Genomic DNA, 20,158 nt, shown 5'->3' with positions numbered 1-20,158 from the left:
TGTGGTCCTGGGGTTGCTTACGTAGTCCGTGGTATGTAGGTGTGAGCGTATCCAACCCCCTTTCCTCGTAACCCTTCTACAGACCTTTCCTGAACCAGGCATTCAGATAAGAAATCGAAGTCCCCGCCGGCAGGCAGCTCATAAGCTAATGGAAACACTCGCAGTCTAGTGAGGATACACGTGTGCTTGCGTATGGGTGTGCATGTGTGTTCATGAATGTGTGAGCACCTTGCTGGAAGACTGCACCTGCGAGGGCTTGTGTGGTGACTTGCATGGAAGTGTGAGTGTGCAGGTGAGTATGTGTGTTTGCACGTTATGACCACAAGTGCAATGAGTGTGCACCGCGCACAAGTGTGTAGGTGCACATGCATGTGTAGAATGCACAGGTTTACACGAGTGCAGGAGGGTGGTGTGGACACGTGCGTAAGCACATGTATACGTGAGCTTGAGGGTGTGTGTATTCCTGTGATCTTGTGTGCACACCTGATACCCGCCCCCCCCCCCAAACCCATCTTTTGCGAATTCAGAAACATCAGGATGGACTCCACCTTGAATGCCCCTGCTGCACGCTGTTGGGCTCAGACCACCTTGCTACCCTTCCCCTCCCCTTCCCCTACGCCTTTGCCCGGGAAGGGGCAGAGGTAGGGATCGGGTGTGGACCAGGAGGTGAAGGGCCGGGCGGGCCTTCCTGCTGAGAACGGCTGGGAAGGGAGCAGAGCCCCGGGGAAAGAAGCCGAAGCTGGAGGCAGAGGAAGACGGGTTAGAGAGTGAACCCGGCGGGGTCTGCAGCCCAGAGGGAATGGGAGCCTAGGTGGGGACGCCCTGGTCCCAGAGCCCACAGCATCCGGGAGCGACACGCCGTAGCGCGGACCCGGCACTGGGTACCGGGGCGGAGTCGGGAGAGGTTCCGAGGGCCCGGGCGCGGAAAAGCGGCCGCGGGGCGCGCGGGCGCGCAGCTCCCCGCAAGCCCTCCCTTCCCCTCCTCTCCCCTCCCGGAGGCGGCGGGGCGGGCGGGCGCGGTTCCGGGGGTGGGCGGGCTGGGCGGGGAGGAGGCGGGGCCGCCGCACTGGCTTCTCCCGGCCCCTCCCGCCCGCAGCCAGAGCGAGCGGAGCCGCGGCCAGCTCTGGGGGGCGGGCGCTGGAGCGCAGCGCCGCGCAGCCCTATCCGTCCGCGGAGCGGACTCAACTGGAAGCCGAGCGCTGCCGCGGGAGGCGGGCGATGGGGGCAGGTGCCGCGGGCTGCGCCATGGACGGGCCGCGCCCGCTGCTGCTGCTGTTGCCGCTGCTCCTGGGGGTGAGTGCTAGCCGGAGGGGAGCCCGCGCCCTCTCCCCGGACGGGAACCCCAATGGGCTCAGGTTCCGCCAAGGGAAAACAGAACAGAGCGAGGGGGTCCCAGATGCTGGGGGTGGATGGCGGGCGGGGAGTTCCGATGCCAGGATCCACGGAGGAGCGTCTAGGGTTCTCAGAGCGCAGAGGCGACCCTGAGACCGAGGATAGAGATGCGCGAGACAGGGGCGCGGGGATGCGGGTCCTCGGGTACCGCGGAGGGTGTGTACGGCAGAGCCGAGAGGGGCTCTCTCGGATGCCTGGGTTCTTCTGAAGAGGACGCTTGGATGCCGGGATCTCGAGGCGACTTTCCCCCTGAGCATCTTGATCTCTGGAGGGTCGTGGGACGGAAGGAAGAGGAATGGGACGGGGATTGGAGATATGAGGGACAAGCGGGGCTGGGGCGGGGAACCGGAGACGAGGAGATAGAACAATGGGGGAGGAGGTTGGAGGGACTGGAGGCAGAGGGGACCGGGCATCGGACAATGAGGGCCAGGCAGACAATGGGGGGGAGGGGCGTGGGAGGGAGAGCTTCGGGGAACGGGGGGTCGGTTGCAGAGAGAGAAGTGGGTTAGGGAGGGCAGAAAAAGGACGACGGCGAGGGAGATAGATGCAAGCAAATTGAAAGAGGACGGAGAAGGGAGAGCGGACCCTGAAGTGGTCAGGGCCCCGCCTTCTCGCCGAGGGACAGTGGGACAGACAGAGCGGAGGGACGGACGTTTCCCGCGCCTGTCGCGTGCTCTTTCTCGCGGCCTCGCCCAGTCTGGGAAATGAGCCTGGGGATCCGAGGCTGGGAAGGGAGCGCCCACTTCGCCGGGGCGAACCCGTTCCCTGCTTCCCCCGCGACCCGCGGGCTCCTCCGACGCGCTGATGTTCGCGGTTTGAAGCAGCGCCTAGGACCGACAGGGATGGAGCAGACACCGCGCGACCCGGTCTGGCCACAGCCAAGTCTCAGGGCGCAGAGCGCTGGGACTCGCAAAGCGGGGAAGGTCCCGGCGGCGCGCAGCCCCGGGTCGCGCTGGCCGAGGTGGCCGGCAGGGGGCGCTGAGATGCGACGGCTGTGCCACCCGCAGCTTCGGGCGCGCCTAGGGCTGCGCGCCGCGCCCGCATTCCGACCCCGTCAAGTTAAGCAACCCGAGCGCCGCGCCCGCGGTTCGCTGGGCTCCAGCGCCCAAGCGGGTCTGGATACCGCCCGTGCCCCGCCCAGCTTTCGGTGGAAGACGCCGGGCACCGAACCAGACGGAGGCGCTCAGGTGCCTCGGATCCTGCCTCCGCCTAGGACTGCGGGTCCTCTTGAGCATCTAAGTCCGTCCGGTAGTCCCAAGATACTCAGGAGATGTGACCTGTGCGGGCCCCTGAACGGCACCGAAGAGGTGTCATCACTCTCCCTGCCATTTTCATCTCTCATCTGAGCATTGCATCCCCAACCCCCATCTTACAGGAAGGGAGACTGAGAGGCTCTGGGAGTGTAAACGACTTGGCCAAGATCTCGCAAGCAAGTTAACTCCCCAGTGCTTGCTAGGCCGTCCCTCACCTGATTCCCAGCTCGGTACTCCCCATACCTCGGAAGGAGGCAGCGCGGCGTCCCAGCTCGTTTCTCCGCGGGGGCGGGCTTGAGGCCATCCCCAGAGTGGGCGGGCGGTGGAATGTGGGGGCCAGGGTGGGCAGAGACCCTCTCCGGGCACTGGCCCCATCCCCGAAGCTCAGCCCCTTGGAGCTGTCAGCACCTGTGGCTTCGCCGGAGATCTGGGAGTGACCGTGGGCATGGTTGCTGACTAACGCGGCGGCTCAGAGAGGCATCTTGACTTGGGGGGTGGGACTGGGGTGGCCAGGAGTGCAGAGCTCAGAGGGGCGAGGGCGTGGGCTCCAGACCAAGGCTGGAGAGAGTCCTCCCCCCACCACCCCAGTAGAGAAGGGGCGAGGAAGGAGGGGAGCTGGGCGCGGAGCGCCTGGGAGCTCGGGAAGGTGGACCCCGCGCAGAACGCGGCCCCCAAGCGCCTGCGGCTCTGGCCTCCGCCTCGCCGCGGGACTGCTGTCTACGCGCTCGCTCTGCGCGCCGCGGCGGTCCGAGGTTCTTCCTGGGCCGCGGCGAGAGAGTGCTGAAACCAGAGCGCGTCCCGGCGGCTCGGCTGGCCGGCCGCGCCGGTAATGGAGGCACTTTGTCATTCAGACGTCTGTAACCGGAGCCGCCGGGCTGGCTAATGCGCCTAATAGGGATGCAACGAGCGCAGCAAATGAGAGGACAGGGCGGGGGAGGCGGCTCGGGGATGGAAGGGGTCCCCGCTCCCCTGTACCCGCCAGGGTCCATTCACACGCCTAGATTCTGCCCTGGGGGGGGGGGGAGGTGGGAATAATAAAATCGGGCGAGTGCCTACTATGTGCCACGCACTGCCCTGGTTAATTTCTACTGTGTCATTTAATCCTTATAAGATCCCCGCAGAGTAAATCTAGTTATTCCCCTCATACAGTTGAGGGAGTTGAACCTCCCATACTTTCAGGCGTGAAACCAGGCTCCCCCAGTTCGGAAGGGGTGGAGCCCCTGTTGGAACCCGGGATGCTTGGCTTCGAGTTTATTCTGTCCTCCGAGTGCCATCACCACCCCACTCCCCGCCCCCCCCCCCGCCCCCGCCAGCCTTCTAGATCACGGAGGGACACGAGGTCCTTGACCATCACTAGCCCTCAATATTAGATCTATGTCCTATGTCCTTGGCACCACAAATTTGGAACTGAGCCCCTGCCCCCCACCCATGGTCTCCCCCCGCCCCGCCCCCTCCCATTGCCTCCATGCAGCATCATCCTCAGTAATTAGCTCTTGTCTCCTACCCTAAATTCAATCTCTCTCTAAAGGAGTGGCACGCATGTGGCAGTGTCTCTCCTGGGTTTGCATCGACCTCAAAAGACCCTCCACGTATTTGAAAACTCTTCAGCCCCCTGGCGGTGGTTAATGGCTCCATTCACCTAAGGACCCCTTTGCCGAGACTGTTGTGAATGGTTAGGGCTCATCCCACTGAAGCAGTCATATAGTTTCAAATTCTTTCACCTATTTAGTGTGTTTTCTAGTTTGTCCAATTAAAAAAAAAAAACGTTTTAAAAAGTCCGTTCATCAGAGGATGGGTCCACCTTAGTTTTTTGAAAGCCTTGAGATGGCGACAAGATTGCAAAACATTCTCAAAAAATGGGATGAAATCACTCCATTAAGTTGGAAGTGAATAAGTGTAATAGATGTACATTTCAGGCCAATGTGGCTATCATCTTGGTAAATTGATCATTTTGGAGCAAGAAGCCTGAATCCTGGTCATCCCTCCTTGCTTCCCGATATTGCCCCACTTTGGACCGAGCAAAGGTGTGACACAGGCCATGGGTCAAGCCACTTGGCAGAACGGCCTCTGTGAGCCTCAGTTTCCCCATCTGTCAGAGAGGAGATGAAGGCAGTCCCTCAAGTCTTTCCCCTTCAGCATCTTGGCTTCTGATGTCACTGTTTGGAGTGGTATTTTCTCTCCCTCAAGGGACTGTGACTTCCCCCAGGGGTCAGTGACCATGTCGCATTGGAAACTTAGTTCAGTGCTCAGTAAATGGTTGTTGACTAGCGAATAGTTGTTAATTAATCAGTTATCTGTAAGGAGAACAATTCCCATCCTCCTTTGGTCCCTGTGCCCTCTTCAGACTCTTCCTGGTGGGTAAGTCTATCTTCATGCCTATCCCGCCCCCTCCTCTTAGGTAGTTTCCTCTCTCTGGGGCTGACTACAACTCTCCCCTCCCACTTGGGCTCAGCAGCTCAGCCTCAGACAAGACACTTCTCTGACGACCAACATCTATTGAACTCCTTCTACACACCGGACGGACTCGCATAAATTATTTCCTGTAATTTTCATGGCGACCCTGAGCCGTAAATATTACGAAGCCAGACTCTTAGGTGGGAAAATGGAGGGCTCAGAGAGACTGCGACTTGTTCCCAGAGTAGCATACTGTTAAGTAGCAGATCTGGGGTGTTTTGAAATAGGACACATAACACAAGCACAGGAAACGCCTGGGTACTAATTATGTGGCCTGGTGTCCAAATGCAAGACTTGGGAGAAGAGAGAGGATCGCAGGGAGGGCAGGCCTCGAGGAAGAGGGGGCTTGTACGGGATGCACAACTGCCATCGACAGACCCCCTCAGCGGGCCCAGCTCTCTGCTGACCTCAACCAACTGGAACCCAGCCAAAAGCCACAAAAGCAGCAGGAAAGACCTTGGGGGGGGGGTGGGGGGGTGGGGGTGGGGAAGAGGGATCTTGAAGTGTATAAACACCTTCTTCGCTTAATGCCTACAGCAATGTTCTGAGACAGGTATTGTCACCATCACCTAAAGATGAAGAAACTGAGGCCCAGAGACACTTCAGCCTGGCCCAGGTCACCCAGCTCTAAGTGATGAGCCAGGATTCAGAGCAATGGAGACCCCTGAGGAGGAAGGCAGTGTAGCTTGCCCCTTTTCCCCGGAGAATGGCCCCCTCCTGGTTCAGATCCTACCTACACTCCGGGTTTTATCCCTCCCTACCCAGGCTAGTTACATGCTTTCTACAGATTCAATTAGGTCTCATAAGTTAGGGTGGTGGGGGAGGGGCTGCTCAGGTCACACTCTGGTAGCAGCGAAATTGACAACTGATATCTTGACAGGAAGGAGGGAGGCAGAAACACTTTAAAAAAAAAAAAAGGGCTGACAGAAGAACTCAGACACAAGAGTGTGATAGTTTGGGGTAAAGACACAAGGGCTTCACTGCACGGCAGCCCAGAATAATCACTGGGGTTCAGCACTGAGTCCCTGAGTCCTGGGGAAACTGGGCAGGTATGTTCTGGAGTCAGAAGGGCGCAACCATGATGCTTTACAACGAAAAGCATTAGAGCGGCAAATCGTCTAGTTCATATTGTACTTTCATGTTCTTAAATTCCATAAACATACATGTTTTGAGTCCCTACTATGTACCAGGTGCAGGGGCAACCACAGCGCTGCCCCTGGGTAGCTGACGGTCCAGTAGGGGACTCTGCGGACAAGAGCAGTGACCAGGGAGAACTGTAACAGGGCACCTCCACCTGATCTGAGAGAGGTGGGGGCCACAGGACCACTTCCTTGAAGAAGTGACATTTAAGCGGAGCCCTAGAGGATGAAAAGAAATCCAAACAGACCTTTCTGGAATCTCGCTCTCCTCCTGGGGGAAAGCCTACATCTGGGACACCACCCACTCCCACCCCTCATGGCTTCCGGTCTGCAGATGTTCCCAGGTCGGTGTTCCTACCACCTGGGAGGGGATGGTGGAAATACCCAAGGCCCCCCTCCTGTGCTGCCTGCACCCTCCCTGCTGGTCACTTGAGGACCACGAGCCCCCTCCTAGACTGATCCCACCTGTCCATCCCCCTCCATCCACCAAACCCTAGGGAGACCTCAGAGTATTTTATTTATTTATGTTTGAGAGAGAGCGAGTGGGGTGGGGCCGAGAGAAGGGGAGACAGAATTCAGGCACTGTCAGCACCGAGCCCGATGAAGGACTCGAACTCACGAACCGGGAGATCATGACCTGAGCGGAAATCAAGAGTTGGCCGCTCAGCCGCCCGAGCCACCCAGGCACCCCTAAACCTCAGAATATTTTAAAGGACTGGAGGGAAAGGGAGTATTCTTGGCTCTGATCTGGCCAGTGTGGAAGCAGAGGGATATCCAAAATGACCTTTAACACTCCCCTCTGGTCCCATGACCCCAGAGCCCATACTTCCTCTTGGCATCAAAGGAGGGCTGCGTGGTCTGAAGCCAGGGAAACAGGCTTTGGAGTTTTATTAGACATGAAGATTTTTTTTTTTTGGTAAGGAATAGAAACATAAAGCAAGCGGCCAGCACTCCCCCCCTCCCCCCACCCCAGGGAATCTGGTGCTAAATCGTTCCATCCATGAGCAAAGAGCAAAGATGCCTCCGTGGCAGGAATCTGACTCCCCTTTCCCCCGGTTCCAGCGCGCCGTTCCCACTGGCTGCATGGGGGGCAGGGAGAGGGGAGGGCTGGTGGCTGGAAATCAAACCCTGGTGGAGTAGGGTGGCCGGATGGTGAGAGCAGCCCCGTTTTCATCATTGATAACAGGCGTCCCTTTCTCCCTTCTTGGCTCCAGACTCTTGCTAATTGGCCCGTTCTCTGCTCTGGCCCTGAGTGGTCTCTGTTGCCATCCACGAGGAGAGGTAGACTCAGAGAGGGAAGGCAGAGATAGTCAGAACTCCAGTGCAGAGTCAGGATTCGAACCCAAGACCCTACCCCCTCTGCCTTCTGTTCTTGGGTACAGACACCTCCCATCTAATATTCAGGATGTGGAAAGGTAGAATTAAGGCCCTGGAGCAGGGCCCTGCTAGCCTTTGTTAGAAAAGGGCTCCCCTCTGGGTAGATGGGGTGCAGGTGCACAGCTTTAGCAAGTGGCATGTGGGCTAGATTTTAGCTTCCGGTTGCCCCGTTGGCTGGGAGCCCTGTGCCAGCTGCAACCTGTACCTGCCCAAAGGCCCGCTGCTGGGTCTCAGGCCGCCTTCCCCAGGTGGCGCATCCTTGGGATTCCAGAAGCTGCCGTAACCCCAAGATGAACTCTGCACAAAGTCAGCCTCCGGGGCTCTGACCTCACACCCTCAGCAGCCGGCAGGGGCGCACTGTCCCCCCACCGCCTTGCTTCCCCGCCAGCTTTGATGTGCCTGATGCCTCCGTGGTGAGCTCATCCCCAGCCCAGGTGGTTCCAATAGAAGGCTCTAGGAGGGGGGTGTTGGATCCCCCGGAAGACCCCTTCTCTCCCTTCTCTTGCCAGTCTGACCTTCTGATCTCCCCCCCACCCAGGTGTCCCTTGGAGGTGCCAAGGAGGCATGTCCCACGGGCCTGTTCACCCACAGCGGCGAGTGCTGTAAAGCCTGCAACCTGGGAGAGGGCGTAGCCCAGCCTTGCGGAGCCAACCAGACCGTGTGTGAGCCCTGCCTGGACAGTGAGTACAGGGTGGCGGGTGGGGGGAGGGGCGGAAGGGCACATCGGCCGGGAGGAACATGCCCGCTAGAAGCCTTATGCGTGTTTCTGCCTCCAGGCAGGGTCTCCGGCCCACCCTCGTATGGACACCGGCATGGGTCTGACCCCATAGAGGAAGCCAGGGGGGAAGCGGAGAAGGGATGCGGGGAAGTATGTGGAGGACCTGATCAGGGATCCCCAGGGGGTGCCCCTTCCCAGCCCCCAGGCAGAGAGGCCTGGTAGAAGAATGTGGCCAGGTGGGAGGAGTAGCTGATGCTAAGACCAGCTAAAAATATCATCCGCACTGCAAAATCAATGGCTGCCACTTACCCTCACCGGGTTTGGGGGGAGTGGGGGAGGATCACATCCTGGCTGCCCTGGAAACTGACCTTGGGGGATCCTGGGAAGGTGTGGCTACCCTTCCCCCCCAGGCCAACTGTTCTCCAGCTCTGACCAAGGAAGCAGAGCTTTCCAGAGGGGGCGGGAATGGGGGCTGAATCAATGTCAGGATGTCCTCCTCGCTGTGGGCTGGTGTCAGAGGGGAGAGGCCTGCTGTGGCCTGTCCTACCTGGGATTTCCTTGGGGAGCGGGGAGAACCCCAAGGGGATGCATCCCCCTAGGGGATGCAGAAGGATGGCAGGCCTGGGGTCTGAATTCTGGGTGCTTTTGACCCAGGAGTCTCTGTCCCTGCGGGATGCCCCCGGCCTCAGTTGCTGCCTTCAGGCCATGGGCTCAGTGCTCTCTCCCTGCCCAGAAACCTTTCCTCTCTGCCTAGATTCACATCCTGCCTTCTACCTGGCACTCACTGCCCGCCTGGAGGGCCGCTGGGAAACATACTAGATTAGGCTTTTTAAAAAAAGTGTATTTATTTTGAGAGAGAGAGAGCGAGCGAGCGAGCAGAGGAAGGCAGAGAGAGGGAGAGAGAGTCCCAACAGGCTCTGCACTGTCAGCGTGGAGTCCAACAACGGGGCTCGATCTCACGAACTGTGAGACCATGACCTGAGCCGAAATCCAGAGTTGGCTTAACCAACTGAGCCACCGAGGTGCCCTCAGATTATTCTTCAATCATGATGGAAACAAGAGTACAGGAACCGGGAACCCTGAACCCACCCGCCTAATCTGACCTCTGGATGCCTCTCCACCACCACCACGCACGTGCACACACACACACACACACACACACACACGCGCGCGCGCGCACACAGCCGATCGGCAACACCAACTCCTTGGTGTCCCAAAATACAGTTTTCCTCTCTCTGTGCCTGTGGATCCTATAATTCTATCCTGCAGCAGAGAGATGCCTGGACCTCAGGTGGAGAGGCTACACACGCTGTAATGCCTTTTGCCACCTTGCCTTCTGGCCACTGGCCCTGGCCTAACGGGGTTTCCATCCCAGGGTGGGGGTGGGGGTGGGGGTTGGCCAACCATTGGTTACCTGGAACCTCCCGAGTTTGCCTCTCTCGTTTCCTAGACCCCTGCCTGGTGCCTCTCCTCCCTGGACCCTAAGTCTCCCAGGATGGGACCCTACCCCCTTCTGTCAGAACAGGAGGTAGGGGAGAGGAGCCTGGGAGAGAGGGAGGCTCTGGCATCTGCAGGGAAGGGGAGACAGGAGCAGAGCCCAGCAAGGAGGTGGTGGCAGGAGGAGTCCCTCCCGCGCGTCTGCTTCCTCTGTTCCCCCCCCCCCCCCGCTCCAGCTGTGTTAACAGGCCGCCTTTATAAGCTCACTTTATGGGATGGAGACCCCAGCGGACTTTCCCTCTGTCCTCAAAACGTTTCCACAAGGAAACCCATTAAGCTCCCGCCTTCATTCTCTGCCAAAAAAGGCCACATTTTCCCCACCCCTTAAAACCCCCTCCCAAGAGTTTTCTACTACTTGTTTTTCTGTATTTTCCCATGGGCAGGGCCCCCCTTCCCCTCCCCCCTCCAGTGTGATTGAAACCCACGCCCCCTGCCACATGCCAACCAGACAGGATCCTCCTGTTTGCATAAACTGGACGTCCTGCTTGACTGTGTTATGTTTGCAAGTCCCTTCTGCTGACTGTATCCTTGCTACTGAAGTTCACGGGGCTTACCACTGCCCACCCCAGGGGGCTCAACCTTTGTAGGGTCCCTGCTGTGTGGCTAGTGCTTTATGGTAGAATTTCATGTATTCCTCACCACAACCCTGTGAGCGGAGACATTATTCTCCATTTGACAGAGAAAGAAAAAAGCTCAGAGAGGTTAAGTAAAACACCCGGAGTCACACAGCTAATAAGTGACAGACGCAGGTTTTGGGTCGAGGTCTGCCTGATCCCCGGGAAGAGAAACACAGGAGTTCCTCTGCCAGAACAGACTTGACACTGGTCTCCCTTCAGGCTTGTCTTGTCTTCTGTGTTGTCTTCCCCCCTCAGTTTCTTTCCCTTTCATTCGGCTCTGCTTTTCTTTCTTTGCTTCTGCCAAAGATCGTGACCCTGTGCTCCATCTGGACTCTGGATTCCTTTAGACAAGGTTAAGCTCAGAATTGCAGGCCTCGATTTCCCCCCAGTGGGGAAACCCTGGTTTACTTCCGCCTCCACATTCTGAACACCCCCTCCTTCCCTGGTTCGCGGTTCCTAAATTCTTTCTGCCCTTGAAGCCAGGATGAATCCTCTTGGATTCGGACTGGCACAGAGTTCTGCACCTGGGCGAGCAGGGGTGAAGGATCTGTGCCTTCCCCGCTCCTTGCACACGGAGGAGAGGACCCTGGCATCCCCTGGCGTCCCTCCCCTTATTAGATCAGAGCTCACATCCATTACGAGAGGACTCTAAGGGCAAGTCCTTCTTGCTGTCTGGCGTCAATCCCTCCTATTGTTGCCTTGTCGGGGAGACCATCCCCACCCTCAAGAGCCCAGCCCTTAAGCAGCGTGGGGTAGCGCCACGGGTGGACATTCTGCGGTCTCACCCTAGTCAGGCCACACCTGGGCCCCCACCTGGCGCGCAGACGAATGGAAGGGCAGCGGGGGCGGGAGGCTCCCTAAGCGAAGGCCCGCCCGTGCCTGGGTTGGGTTCGCAGTCCAGCTCTGGCCCGCGGGGAGGGCTGGATGGGAACCACGCTCAGATTATTCCTTAATCATGCTGGCAACAAGGGTACTGGGCCGGGAACTCTCTAAGAGAATTTAACAAGAAATTTACCGGCTCCAGGCGGGTTACCCCGCCTAGCCTCGGGGGTCCGTGCTTCCGGCCCTGGGGCACTGGGCTGGGGGGGGTGGGGAGGGGCCCTTCCCAGACCGCCTGGGACCCCCGAGGAGGAGGGTGGGGCTCAGGGAGGGGCCCCTGCGGGAAGATACGGGAGGGAGGGAGCACCTCCAGCCCCCCCACGTCCCGGATGCCCGGAGGGCAGGTGCCGAACTTCCGTGCCCACCCCCAACCCGCCCCCACCCGGCCCTTCCATCTGCCCTCAGGCGTGACCTTCTCGGACGTGGTGAGCGCCACGGAGCCGTGCAAGCCGTGCACCGAGTGCGTGGGCCTGCAGAGCATGTCGGCGCCGTGCGTGGAGGCCGACGACGCCGTGTGTCGCTGCGCCTACGGCTACTACCAGGACGAGATGACGGGCCGCTGCGAGGCGTGCCGCGTGTGCGAGGCGGGCTCCGGCCTGGTGTTCTCGTGCCAGGACCGGCAGAACACCGTGTGCGAGGAGTGTCCCGACGGCACGTACTCGGACGAGGCCAACCACGTGGACCCGTGCCTGCCCTGCACCGTGTGCGAGGACACCGAGCGCCAGCTGCGCGAGTGCACGCGCTGGGCCGACGCCGAGTGCGAGGGTGAGCGCGCCGCGGGCAAGGGCGCCCCCTGGGGGTCGAGACGGGCCGGGCCTGCTCGGTGGCCTTGAGCCCGCCGCCACCCTCCCTGAAACCCCCAGGCCCAAAGGACCCCCTCCCACTATTTCCTTCCTTGGGCTGAGTGCTTAGAAAGCCCTCATCTGGCCCCCAGGCCGCAGCTACTACCCTTGAACTCAGTTCCCGCAGCTTATTCATCTGTGGGGCTGGATGGGCAACAGACAAGCAACTCAAAGGTAGCCTGTGGGTCAGAGCCCAGTGCGGGACATGTTTGGTCCTTGAGCAGCCTCTCTGGCCTGGACGAGGGGCTTGAGGACCCTCAGGAGTTGGGGCCCTTTGGCTCTGAGGCCTGGTGTCAGTCCGGAGTGGTTTATAGCCTTGGGGGATGGAATCTTCGCTGTCTCTCTTGGAGTGACGGTAGGGAGGTCACCCTTGTCTCTGGACCTCAGTTTCCTCATTGGTCATGCAGCTTCCAGGGATGCTGCGGGTTAGGGAAGGTGGCTGGCCCTCTTTAACTTGCGGTGTCCGGGGGAGGGGTCAACAGTCATTGTTACCGTTAGCCGAGGAGGACACTGGACTCAGGGGACACTAAGGAGGTGGTGGGGGCAGAGGAAGCAGGCCTGGGGCTCAGGAGCCCAGAGACAAGACAGAGTGCTCCTGGAGGGCTGTGGGTCTCCAGGGTGGCTGGAAACTGGGTGCACCCACCTTAGTCAGGCATGGCGCCCCGTGGAGATGAGACAGTTCCCGGGATGGGAGGAGGAAGCGCTGTGGCAGCCAGGGCAGACCCGTTTTGGTTTCTGGTTGGTGACATCCATCTCCGGGGAGAGGTTGTCAGTGCCTTTCCTTTCCGCCCATTGCCCTGTGGCTGGGTACCTCGTTAGCTACTTGCCTTTGGCTGCTCTCCCCTGAACAGCCTCCTTCGGGGAGCCCCAGGTCTCACGGGGGAGAGACAGCCTTTGCCCCATTCCGATGAGACAGATAGGGTCCCAGGATTTAGTTCCCAGGAAGCCCCTCCCCCATTCTGGGGGGAGGCAGCACAGCCCCTGCCTTCAGTCAGCCCCCAGTCATTTGGGGGGGGATAGATCCCCTGCTCGTGGGGAGCACGCCTGCCTGCCACATCCTGTCATCCCTGGCTCGGGGAGCACACGGTGGGGAGGGTGGTTAAACATGGGCTGAGGCCAGGTATGTGTGTGAAGCTTCACGCACTGGGGTTGGGAGAGGGTGTTGGGGGGGGGAGGAGTGGGGCGCAGAACAGAACGATTCCGGTGGCAATTGCCCTCGGCCAGGAGACAGGCAAGTGGCGTCAGGCACAGGGCAGAGCAGGCGCAGGGCAGAGCAGCGGGCAGCAGGCAGGCGGGCAGCACGATTCAGGGGCAAGTCTGGACCAGCCGGTGGGGGGACTTAGTCAGGGGTGCGGTGACAGCAAAGAGAGGTGGTGGCTGTGGGAGGGATGGCTCTCCCTTCCGAGGCGTTCATGCATTCCTCCCAGATACCACCCTACTTTCCCAGCCAGCCTGAAGGAAGAGGGTGCCCCTGAGGGCTGTGTTTATCCCTGCCCCTCTTCCCTTCTCTGAGTTTCTGAAGGGTTAAGTGTCAGCTTGGAACAGAAGGAACGTTTCAGGAAATGGAATCGGATTGTGGTTTGGTCACCCCCCCCCCCTCCAGTGCATTGTACTTTCTTGCATATACATTTCAGGTGTCAACATGGTGACTCACTCAGCCTTGGGGCAGAAGGACACCCCCCCCCTTCACCCCCTTGTTCCAGTGAAATTTGGATTTAGGAGTAACCTGCTCCCTCTTTCCACCCCCAAGTCTGACAGCTCCCATTCCGGAAATGGCTGTCAGGACTTGCCAGGGGCTTAGCGGGTTGGAATGCTGGTGGACATGGCCACATCTGGATTTCATCCTGCTGTCCGCCCCCCACCCCCGCTAGAGGGGATCAGAGAGATGAGGAGAAAGTGCCCTGGACAGCCCCGTCTTAGCCTGGTCTGTCCCCTTAATGACACTATCAACCGGTCCCATTTGAGATTTCTTGAATCTCTGTGATGGCCTGATTCACCAACCCCCCACCCCCCCGCCAAAACCTTCAGCCTCTGGGGTGGGGTCGGTCCTAGCCAAGTTGTATCTCAGCCTCAGGGCTCAGGCTGCCTCACCAGTTTGCCCAGTCTCCTCGCAGGGCAAGAGAAGACCCTCCCCAGTCCCAACACCCTGTCTGGGGCTGCCAAAGGACAGGGCCGTGTCTCTTCCACTTCCCGCCCTCCCCACTCCTCGGACCGAGCTAGGGGAGGGGGACGATGGGGCAACAGATGGCAACCCCCTCCCTAATGCCAGCCAGATGGATTCCAGATTCACATCTGGGGGCCTTACCCCTCAGAAGGTGCTGAAAATGGGGGCCTTTGAACCGTCCACATCTTGAGCCAAGGAGGCCCAAGGGACCAGTGGGCAGCCTCAGCTCCGACTTGGGTGGGCAAACTGGGGGCTGGGGGGGGCAGAGCCAGGGAGCGAAGTGCCTCTCCTTCACCCCACTGGCATGTTCCGTCTGCTTTCCCTCCGTGCCCCAGGCGTAGGAAGCGAGGACGGATAGGGTAGGCAACTCTGCCCAGACAGGTACCCCCCGGGCGGTCTGGAGCCCACAGCCCCCGGTCCTGGCCCTGGCTGGGTGGCAGAATGGAAAATCCCACCCACTAGTGCCCGGAGGTGCCAAGTCCCCTGTCAGGGAGGCTGGCAGTGCCCTGCTGGCATGTTCAGGCCAGGTGGGGGGCAAGGCGCACCGCCCCCCCCCCCCCCCCCGGCAGCGGGCAGTATCTTCTTTGTAGGTCTTTTCTCCACCAACAGTCTGCTTCTGCCCAGGGAAGGGGTGGGCTACCCAACACCATCTCCTCTGGGTGGCGAGATCAGAAGGTTTGGTTTGGGGGCCGCACAGGGCAGGAAACGGAGGCTAGCCACTGGGCGGTTTAAGGACTGGCTGGAGGGGAGCAAACCAGCTGGGCACCCCCTCCCCTGCCCAAGCTGAGAACTAGGACATCAGAGACCGGGAGGGAGGCTGAGTGCCAGCTCCTGGGGAGGTGGTTTGCAGGGAGGTATCTCTCCGTCTAGGCCTGGGTATCTTCATCCTTCCCAAGGATCGGGATGACTGGGGCACTGGGACCAACTGGGACCGGAGACGTTCCAACATTTCCCCAGCGGGCTTCCCGCTAGAAGCTTCCTGGCGCTTGATCTCTCTTCTTTGTGTGTTTACCTCCCTGCCAGGCTTTTGGGTACCCAGGGAAGGCAAAATAGATTCCTAGGACCGCGGCGACAGCTCAGATGGACGGGCGCCTAGACCATCTCTCTTAATATCCCCCTTCTAGAGATGGGGGAATTGAGGTCCCGAGAGGTGTGTGCAGAGTCCCATAGTAAGTCAGTGACAGAGCTGAAGGGGACCCCGGTCCGTCTTCTCCACCGTCATGACTCATACGCACGATGTCAGCTCTCACCCCTGTGTGCAGCTGGGCACCCTAGCACCTGGAGCCCGGCCGGGGCTGGGGAAGAAGTGGAGGGGAGGGGTGTGGGTGGGGGGTGTGGGGGGGGGCGGGCCCTCACTCCTGTAGTTCCTTCTCCCAGAGATCCCTGGCCGTTGGATTACTCGGTCTACACCTTCGGAGGGCTCGGACAGCACCGCCCCCAGCACGGAGGAGCCAGAGGTACCTCCAGAGCAAGACCTCATAGCCAGCACGGTGGCAGATGTGGTAACCACAGTGATGGGCAGCTCTCAGCCCGTAGTGACCCGAGGCACCGCCGACAACCTCATCCCTGTCTATTGTTCCATCCTGGCCGCTGTGGTTGTGGGCCTGGTGGCCTACATTGCCTTCAAGAGGTGAGAGAGGGGATGGGGGACAAAGCCGGGTCTTTGCTCTCAAGTAGGGCTTAACCGTGACCTTGACCTGAAAATTCATCCCCTTTTTATTTTAAAAAAAAATTTTTTTAATGTCTATTTATTTTTGAGAGAGACAGAGACAGAATGCGAATGGGTTGGGACAGAGAGAGAGGGAGACGAATCTGAAACAGGCTCCAGGCTCTGAGCTGTCAGCACAGAGCCCGACGTGGGGCTCGAACTCATGAGCTGCGAGATCATGACCTGAGCTGAAGTCGCAGGCTCAACCGACTGAGCCACCCAGGCGCCCCTTCATCCCCTTTTTAAACTCAACCCCAAACCATGGTCATCCTCACCAGCAGCTGCCCCATGCCAGGGTGTGGCAGGTCAGCAGGACGCAGGAAAGGGACGGTCTCTGACCTGTTCTGCCACCGGCCCCACCCCCCCCTCCCATGCCGCTCCCCTCCCTGACTCCCCAGGCCCCCGCTGCACACACAGTTTTCTTTACCAGCCACCTGTGCCTCATCCCTCAAACCCCATTTACCCACAGTCACCTGTGTGTGCCTGTGTCTCTTCCTTCCCATGGCACACCTGGGAAGTTGTGGCACCCACACCCAGAAATTCAGGATGTGCCAGCACTTCTGGAAAGTGCTTGAAATGTTTAAGTGCATTTTCCATTCGTGGAAAAAAAAATCATCCAAGGAATACATGCTTGTTTGGGTAAATGCAATACAAGGCCAAGGTCTTGTAAAGGAAAAAAGGAAAAGCCTTCTTTTATCTCCTCAAGTCCCACCTCTCTCCTCATTGGAATCTGTTTGGAATGGATCCTTTCCAACCGTTTTGTGTGCCTTTGTAAACACACGTACGGGAAACTTTTTATAGTTATGTGTAAACACGCAGAGGGTTTTTGGGGGTTTTTTTTGTTTTGTTTTTTTAGGGATCAGCGGGATCACACTATACATACACCACAACTTACGTTTTCACTTAATCTCCCTTGGGAGAGCTTTTTGCGGGACATAGGGATTATCTGATTGCTGGTAACCACTCATTCAGTGTATGCGTGGATCATAATTTAGTGGAACAGTCTTCTATTTATCCGCCATCCATTCCATGAACGTTCTTTAATTTTTTTTTAACGTTTATTTATTTTTGAGAGAGAGAGAGAGAGAGAGAGAGACAGAGCGCAAGTGGGGGAGGGGCAGAGAGAGAGGGAGACACAGAATCCGAAGCAGGCTCCAGGCTCCGAGCTGCCAGCCCAGAGCCTGAGGCAGGGCTCGAACCCACGAACTGCGAGCCCATGACCTGAGCTGAAGTCGGACGCTCGACCGACTGAGCCGCCCAGGGGCCCCTCCATGAACGTGCCTTGGATGTTGGCGCTTTCAGTGCGAGGCCGGTGGGGGCGGGGAGGTGGGTGGGGGCGAACATGGAGAGAAAGGAGAACCTTAGGTACTATGGCGGGTTGGGGGTGTAGCTGGGTACCTACCGTGGCCCCGGCCCCACGCATCAGAGCACAGATCCCTTAGCCGCCCGGCCAGTGTGGCCCCTCACCCGCTGACACTGGGCCCGTCCTCTGGCTCCAGGTGGAACAGCTGCAAACAGGACAAGCAAGGCGCCAACAGCCGGCCCGTGAACCAGACGCCCCCGCCCGAGGGAGAAAAGCTCCACAGTGACAGTGGCATCTCTGTGGACAGCCAGAGCCTGCATGACCAGCAGGCCCACACGCAGACGGCCGCCGGCCAGGGTGAGCAGTGAGGCTGGGCGGGGTGAGGCCGGGAGGAAGGTTAGACCGCAGGAAGGACCGCCCGAGGGGCTGGTTCCCAGGGAGCAGGGCGTCTGCGGAGGACGGGAGACGCGGGTAAGAGAGGTTTTTTCCAGTGGAGAGTTGTGGGAGATGGGAGCTTTGACAGACCGGAGCAGCCAGACTCATCAAGCTAATTGTCCCTCCTAGGGCTAATTACTCCCCAAAGTGGCTGCAATTAGCCTCCTGCTCCGGACTTCTGGGGAACACGTAGTTAATTACGGACCCTAATTAGTGGCCCAGAGCCCAGCTCCAAGATACTTGCTGCAGTTGAGTCTGGGGCTAAGCCCTGTCCCGGCTCATCGTTGAGGGGCAGGGACGGGGTTACACGGTGGGGTTGGTGCCGAAGCTGTGGGGCGACAGGGGATGTGAGTCCGCACCCCTGGGCCCCTCCACAGCCCTGCCCCACCCCCTCCATCCAGGACCTCATCTTGGACTCCTCTGCCTCTAGGCCCCTGGGGCTTCCCTGCATCGGGAGGAGAAATGCCTCAGCCCTTCTTGGGTCTTACTCCAGGCCCCCCATGCCCACTGGGGAAAAGGGGGTCTGGAGGGTAGCCCCTGACTCCCCCACCCCCACCCCCACCCCGGGTTCTTGGCAGCCCTCAAGGGGGACGGAGGTCTCTACAGCAGCCTGCCATCAGCCAAGCGGGAGGAGGTGGAGAAACTGCTCAACGGCTCTGCGGGGGACACGTGGCGGCACCTGGCGGGCGAGCTGGGCTACCAGCCTGAGCACATAGACTCCTTCACCCGCGAGGCCTGCCCAGCCCGGGCCCTGCTCGCCAGCTGGGCCGCCCAGGACAGCGCGACGCTCGACGCCCTCCTGGCCGCCCTGCGCCGCATCCAGCGGGCCGACATCGTCGAGAGCCTGTGCAGCGAGTCCACGGCCACGTCCCCGGTGTGAGCCGACCCGGAGCCCCCCCGCCCTGCCCCCACATTCCGACGACCGATGCTCCAGCCAACCCCCACGGGCCAGCGTCAGAGCTGAGCTCCTCTGGGCAGGGCCTCGGAGCCCGGACCCCTCCACCGCAGCCCTGTCCTTGCTCCCGTGGGGCCCCCCTCGCTTCTGCTCACTCTCTCCAGTGCCAGAAGTGCCCCTGCCGCCTCTCCCGCCCTGCCCCTGCTCATCACCTCTCAAACCTTCTGCTCCTTTCTTCTCCCGGCACTTCTATAGGTGGGCCAGTCCCCCCCGCCCCGCCCCGCCGCCCCCAACCTCGACCTCAGCAGGTGTCGGGCCTGGGGGGCTGACACCAAGGACGGTGTTGGGGGTGATGACAAAGCCCCAGAGACTCAAAGGGAGAGACTGAGGAACCAGAGCCATGGGCTCTACACTGTGAACTTGGGGAATGAGGGACCATCATTGTGGCCTACATCCTCCCTCAGCCCCCTCACTCCCCTCTCTGGCCCAAGAGGAAGATGGTCAGAGGCTTGTTAGAGCTGGAAGGGGGGTTTTGAAATCTGGTCCGCCCCCACCCCTTGTTTTTTATACAGGACAGTCGGGCCCAGAGAGGGAGTGGCTTGTCCAAAGCGCCCCAGCAATGGAGAGGCCAAATGTGGGCTGCCCCCCCCACCCCACTCTCTGAATTAGAGGGTGTGGCCCTCAGGTTTACGTGAGCCTGAGAGCCGGGGGCAGGCGACCTTCTGGGAAATGTCTCAAAGCCAAATCCAGCCTGCCCTCCACCATCTCCAGGCCCATCCAACCCCCGTGGAGATGGGATGCTGTGCCCAAGGCCTGGCCCGTTGATCCGTCTCGATCAGTGATGGATTCGATCGAGCGTGCTTTGGGGTTTGTGCTTCCCTTCGCTGATCCCCCGCTCAGGCACGTCCGTGTGGCACCCGTGGTGCGGCCCAGCCTGCCGGGTGCCCTCCATGCGGGCACAGACCAAAGCCAACGGAGGCAGTGTCTTCTAGAGCCGGCCCCGGGGGCCAGGGACTAAGGACCCCCCGCCTGCAACAAACAGATACAGAGACACAGAGAGGATGAGAAATCCCGCTTTTCTCCACAAGTTCTTTCCCTTGGGCTGGGGCCGGCTCCTGCCCAGGGCAGCTGCCAGAGAAGCACGGGGGGGGGGGGGGGGGGGGGAATTGGGAGTCAGCTTGCTCCGTTCCCTCACCCCTGGTCTGGCGGGCCAAAGACGGCTGAGGCCCGAGCTGGCGTCTGCCTTCCGAGGGCCTGCACGCGGAGGAATGCACCCCCATCCTCCCCTTTCCTGCAAGCGTGGGTTTGGCTGAGCTCCGAAGGTTGCAGTGGAGAAGAGTGGACCCCGGGTGGGAATACAGCAAGAAGGAACAGAGGTCGACTGCGGCCCGCACACGGCCTCTCCCGAGTTCAAAGGACCCCGCAAAGGACTGTTTGTTCCCTAGCTTGGTGCCAGAAAGGGGCCATGAGGTCTCCTGAGGTCCC

The 20,158-nt window shown here is 59.8% G+C and overlaps 1 protein-coding gene across 1 annotated transcript; it reads left to right on the top strand.

The window, feature by feature from the left end:
* The first annotated feature begins 1,114 nt into the window (after nucleotides 1-1,114).
* Nucleotides 1,115-18,939, top strand: NGFR (nerve growth factor receptor). Its single transcript, XM_042915306.1, has 6 exons — nucleotides 1,115-1,293; nucleotides 8,154-8,295; nucleotides 11,732-12,091; nucleotides 15,710-15,962; nucleotides 17,540-17,700; nucleotides 18,357-18,939. The coding sequence occupies exons 1-6, from the start codon at nucleotides 1,219-1,221 to the stop codon at nucleotides 18,656-18,658; spliced, it is 1,293 nt and encodes a 430-aa protein (XP_042771240.1). The 5' UTR covers nucleotides 1,115-1,218; the 3' UTR covers nucleotides 18,659-18,939.
* The last annotated feature ends 1,219 nt before the right edge of the window (nucleotides 18,940-20,158 follow it).

The sequence above is a fragment of the Panthera leo genome, chromosome E1 (genome assembly GCF_018350215.1).
Source record: "Panthera leo isolate Ple1 chromosome E1, P.leo_Ple1_pat1.1, whole genome shotgun sequence".
NCBI classification, from domain to species: Eukaryota; Metazoa; Chordata; class Mammalia; order Carnivora; family Felidae; genus Panthera; species Panthera leo.
The sequence above is the reverse complement of the archived record's forward strand: the minus strand, read 5'-3'. Positions and strand labels throughout refer to the sequence as shown.

What these genes read in the sequence shown, in the direction of transcription:
- NGFR (XM_042915306.1), top strand. Translation starts at nt 1,219, where the DNA reads ATGGGGGCAGGTGCCGCGGGCTGCGCCATGGACGGGCCGCGCCCGCTG. An exon ending in TGTTGCCGCTGCTCCTGGGG is followed by an intron (nt 1,294 to 8,153) that starts GTGAGTGCTAGC and finishes CCCCCCACCCAG; the next exon opens with GTGTCCCTTGGAGGTGCCAA. An exon ending in GTGTGAGCCCTGCCTGGACA is followed by an intron (nt 8,296 to 11,731) that starts GTGAGTACAGGG and finishes ATCTGCCCTCAG; the next exon opens with GCGTGACCTTCTCGGACGTG.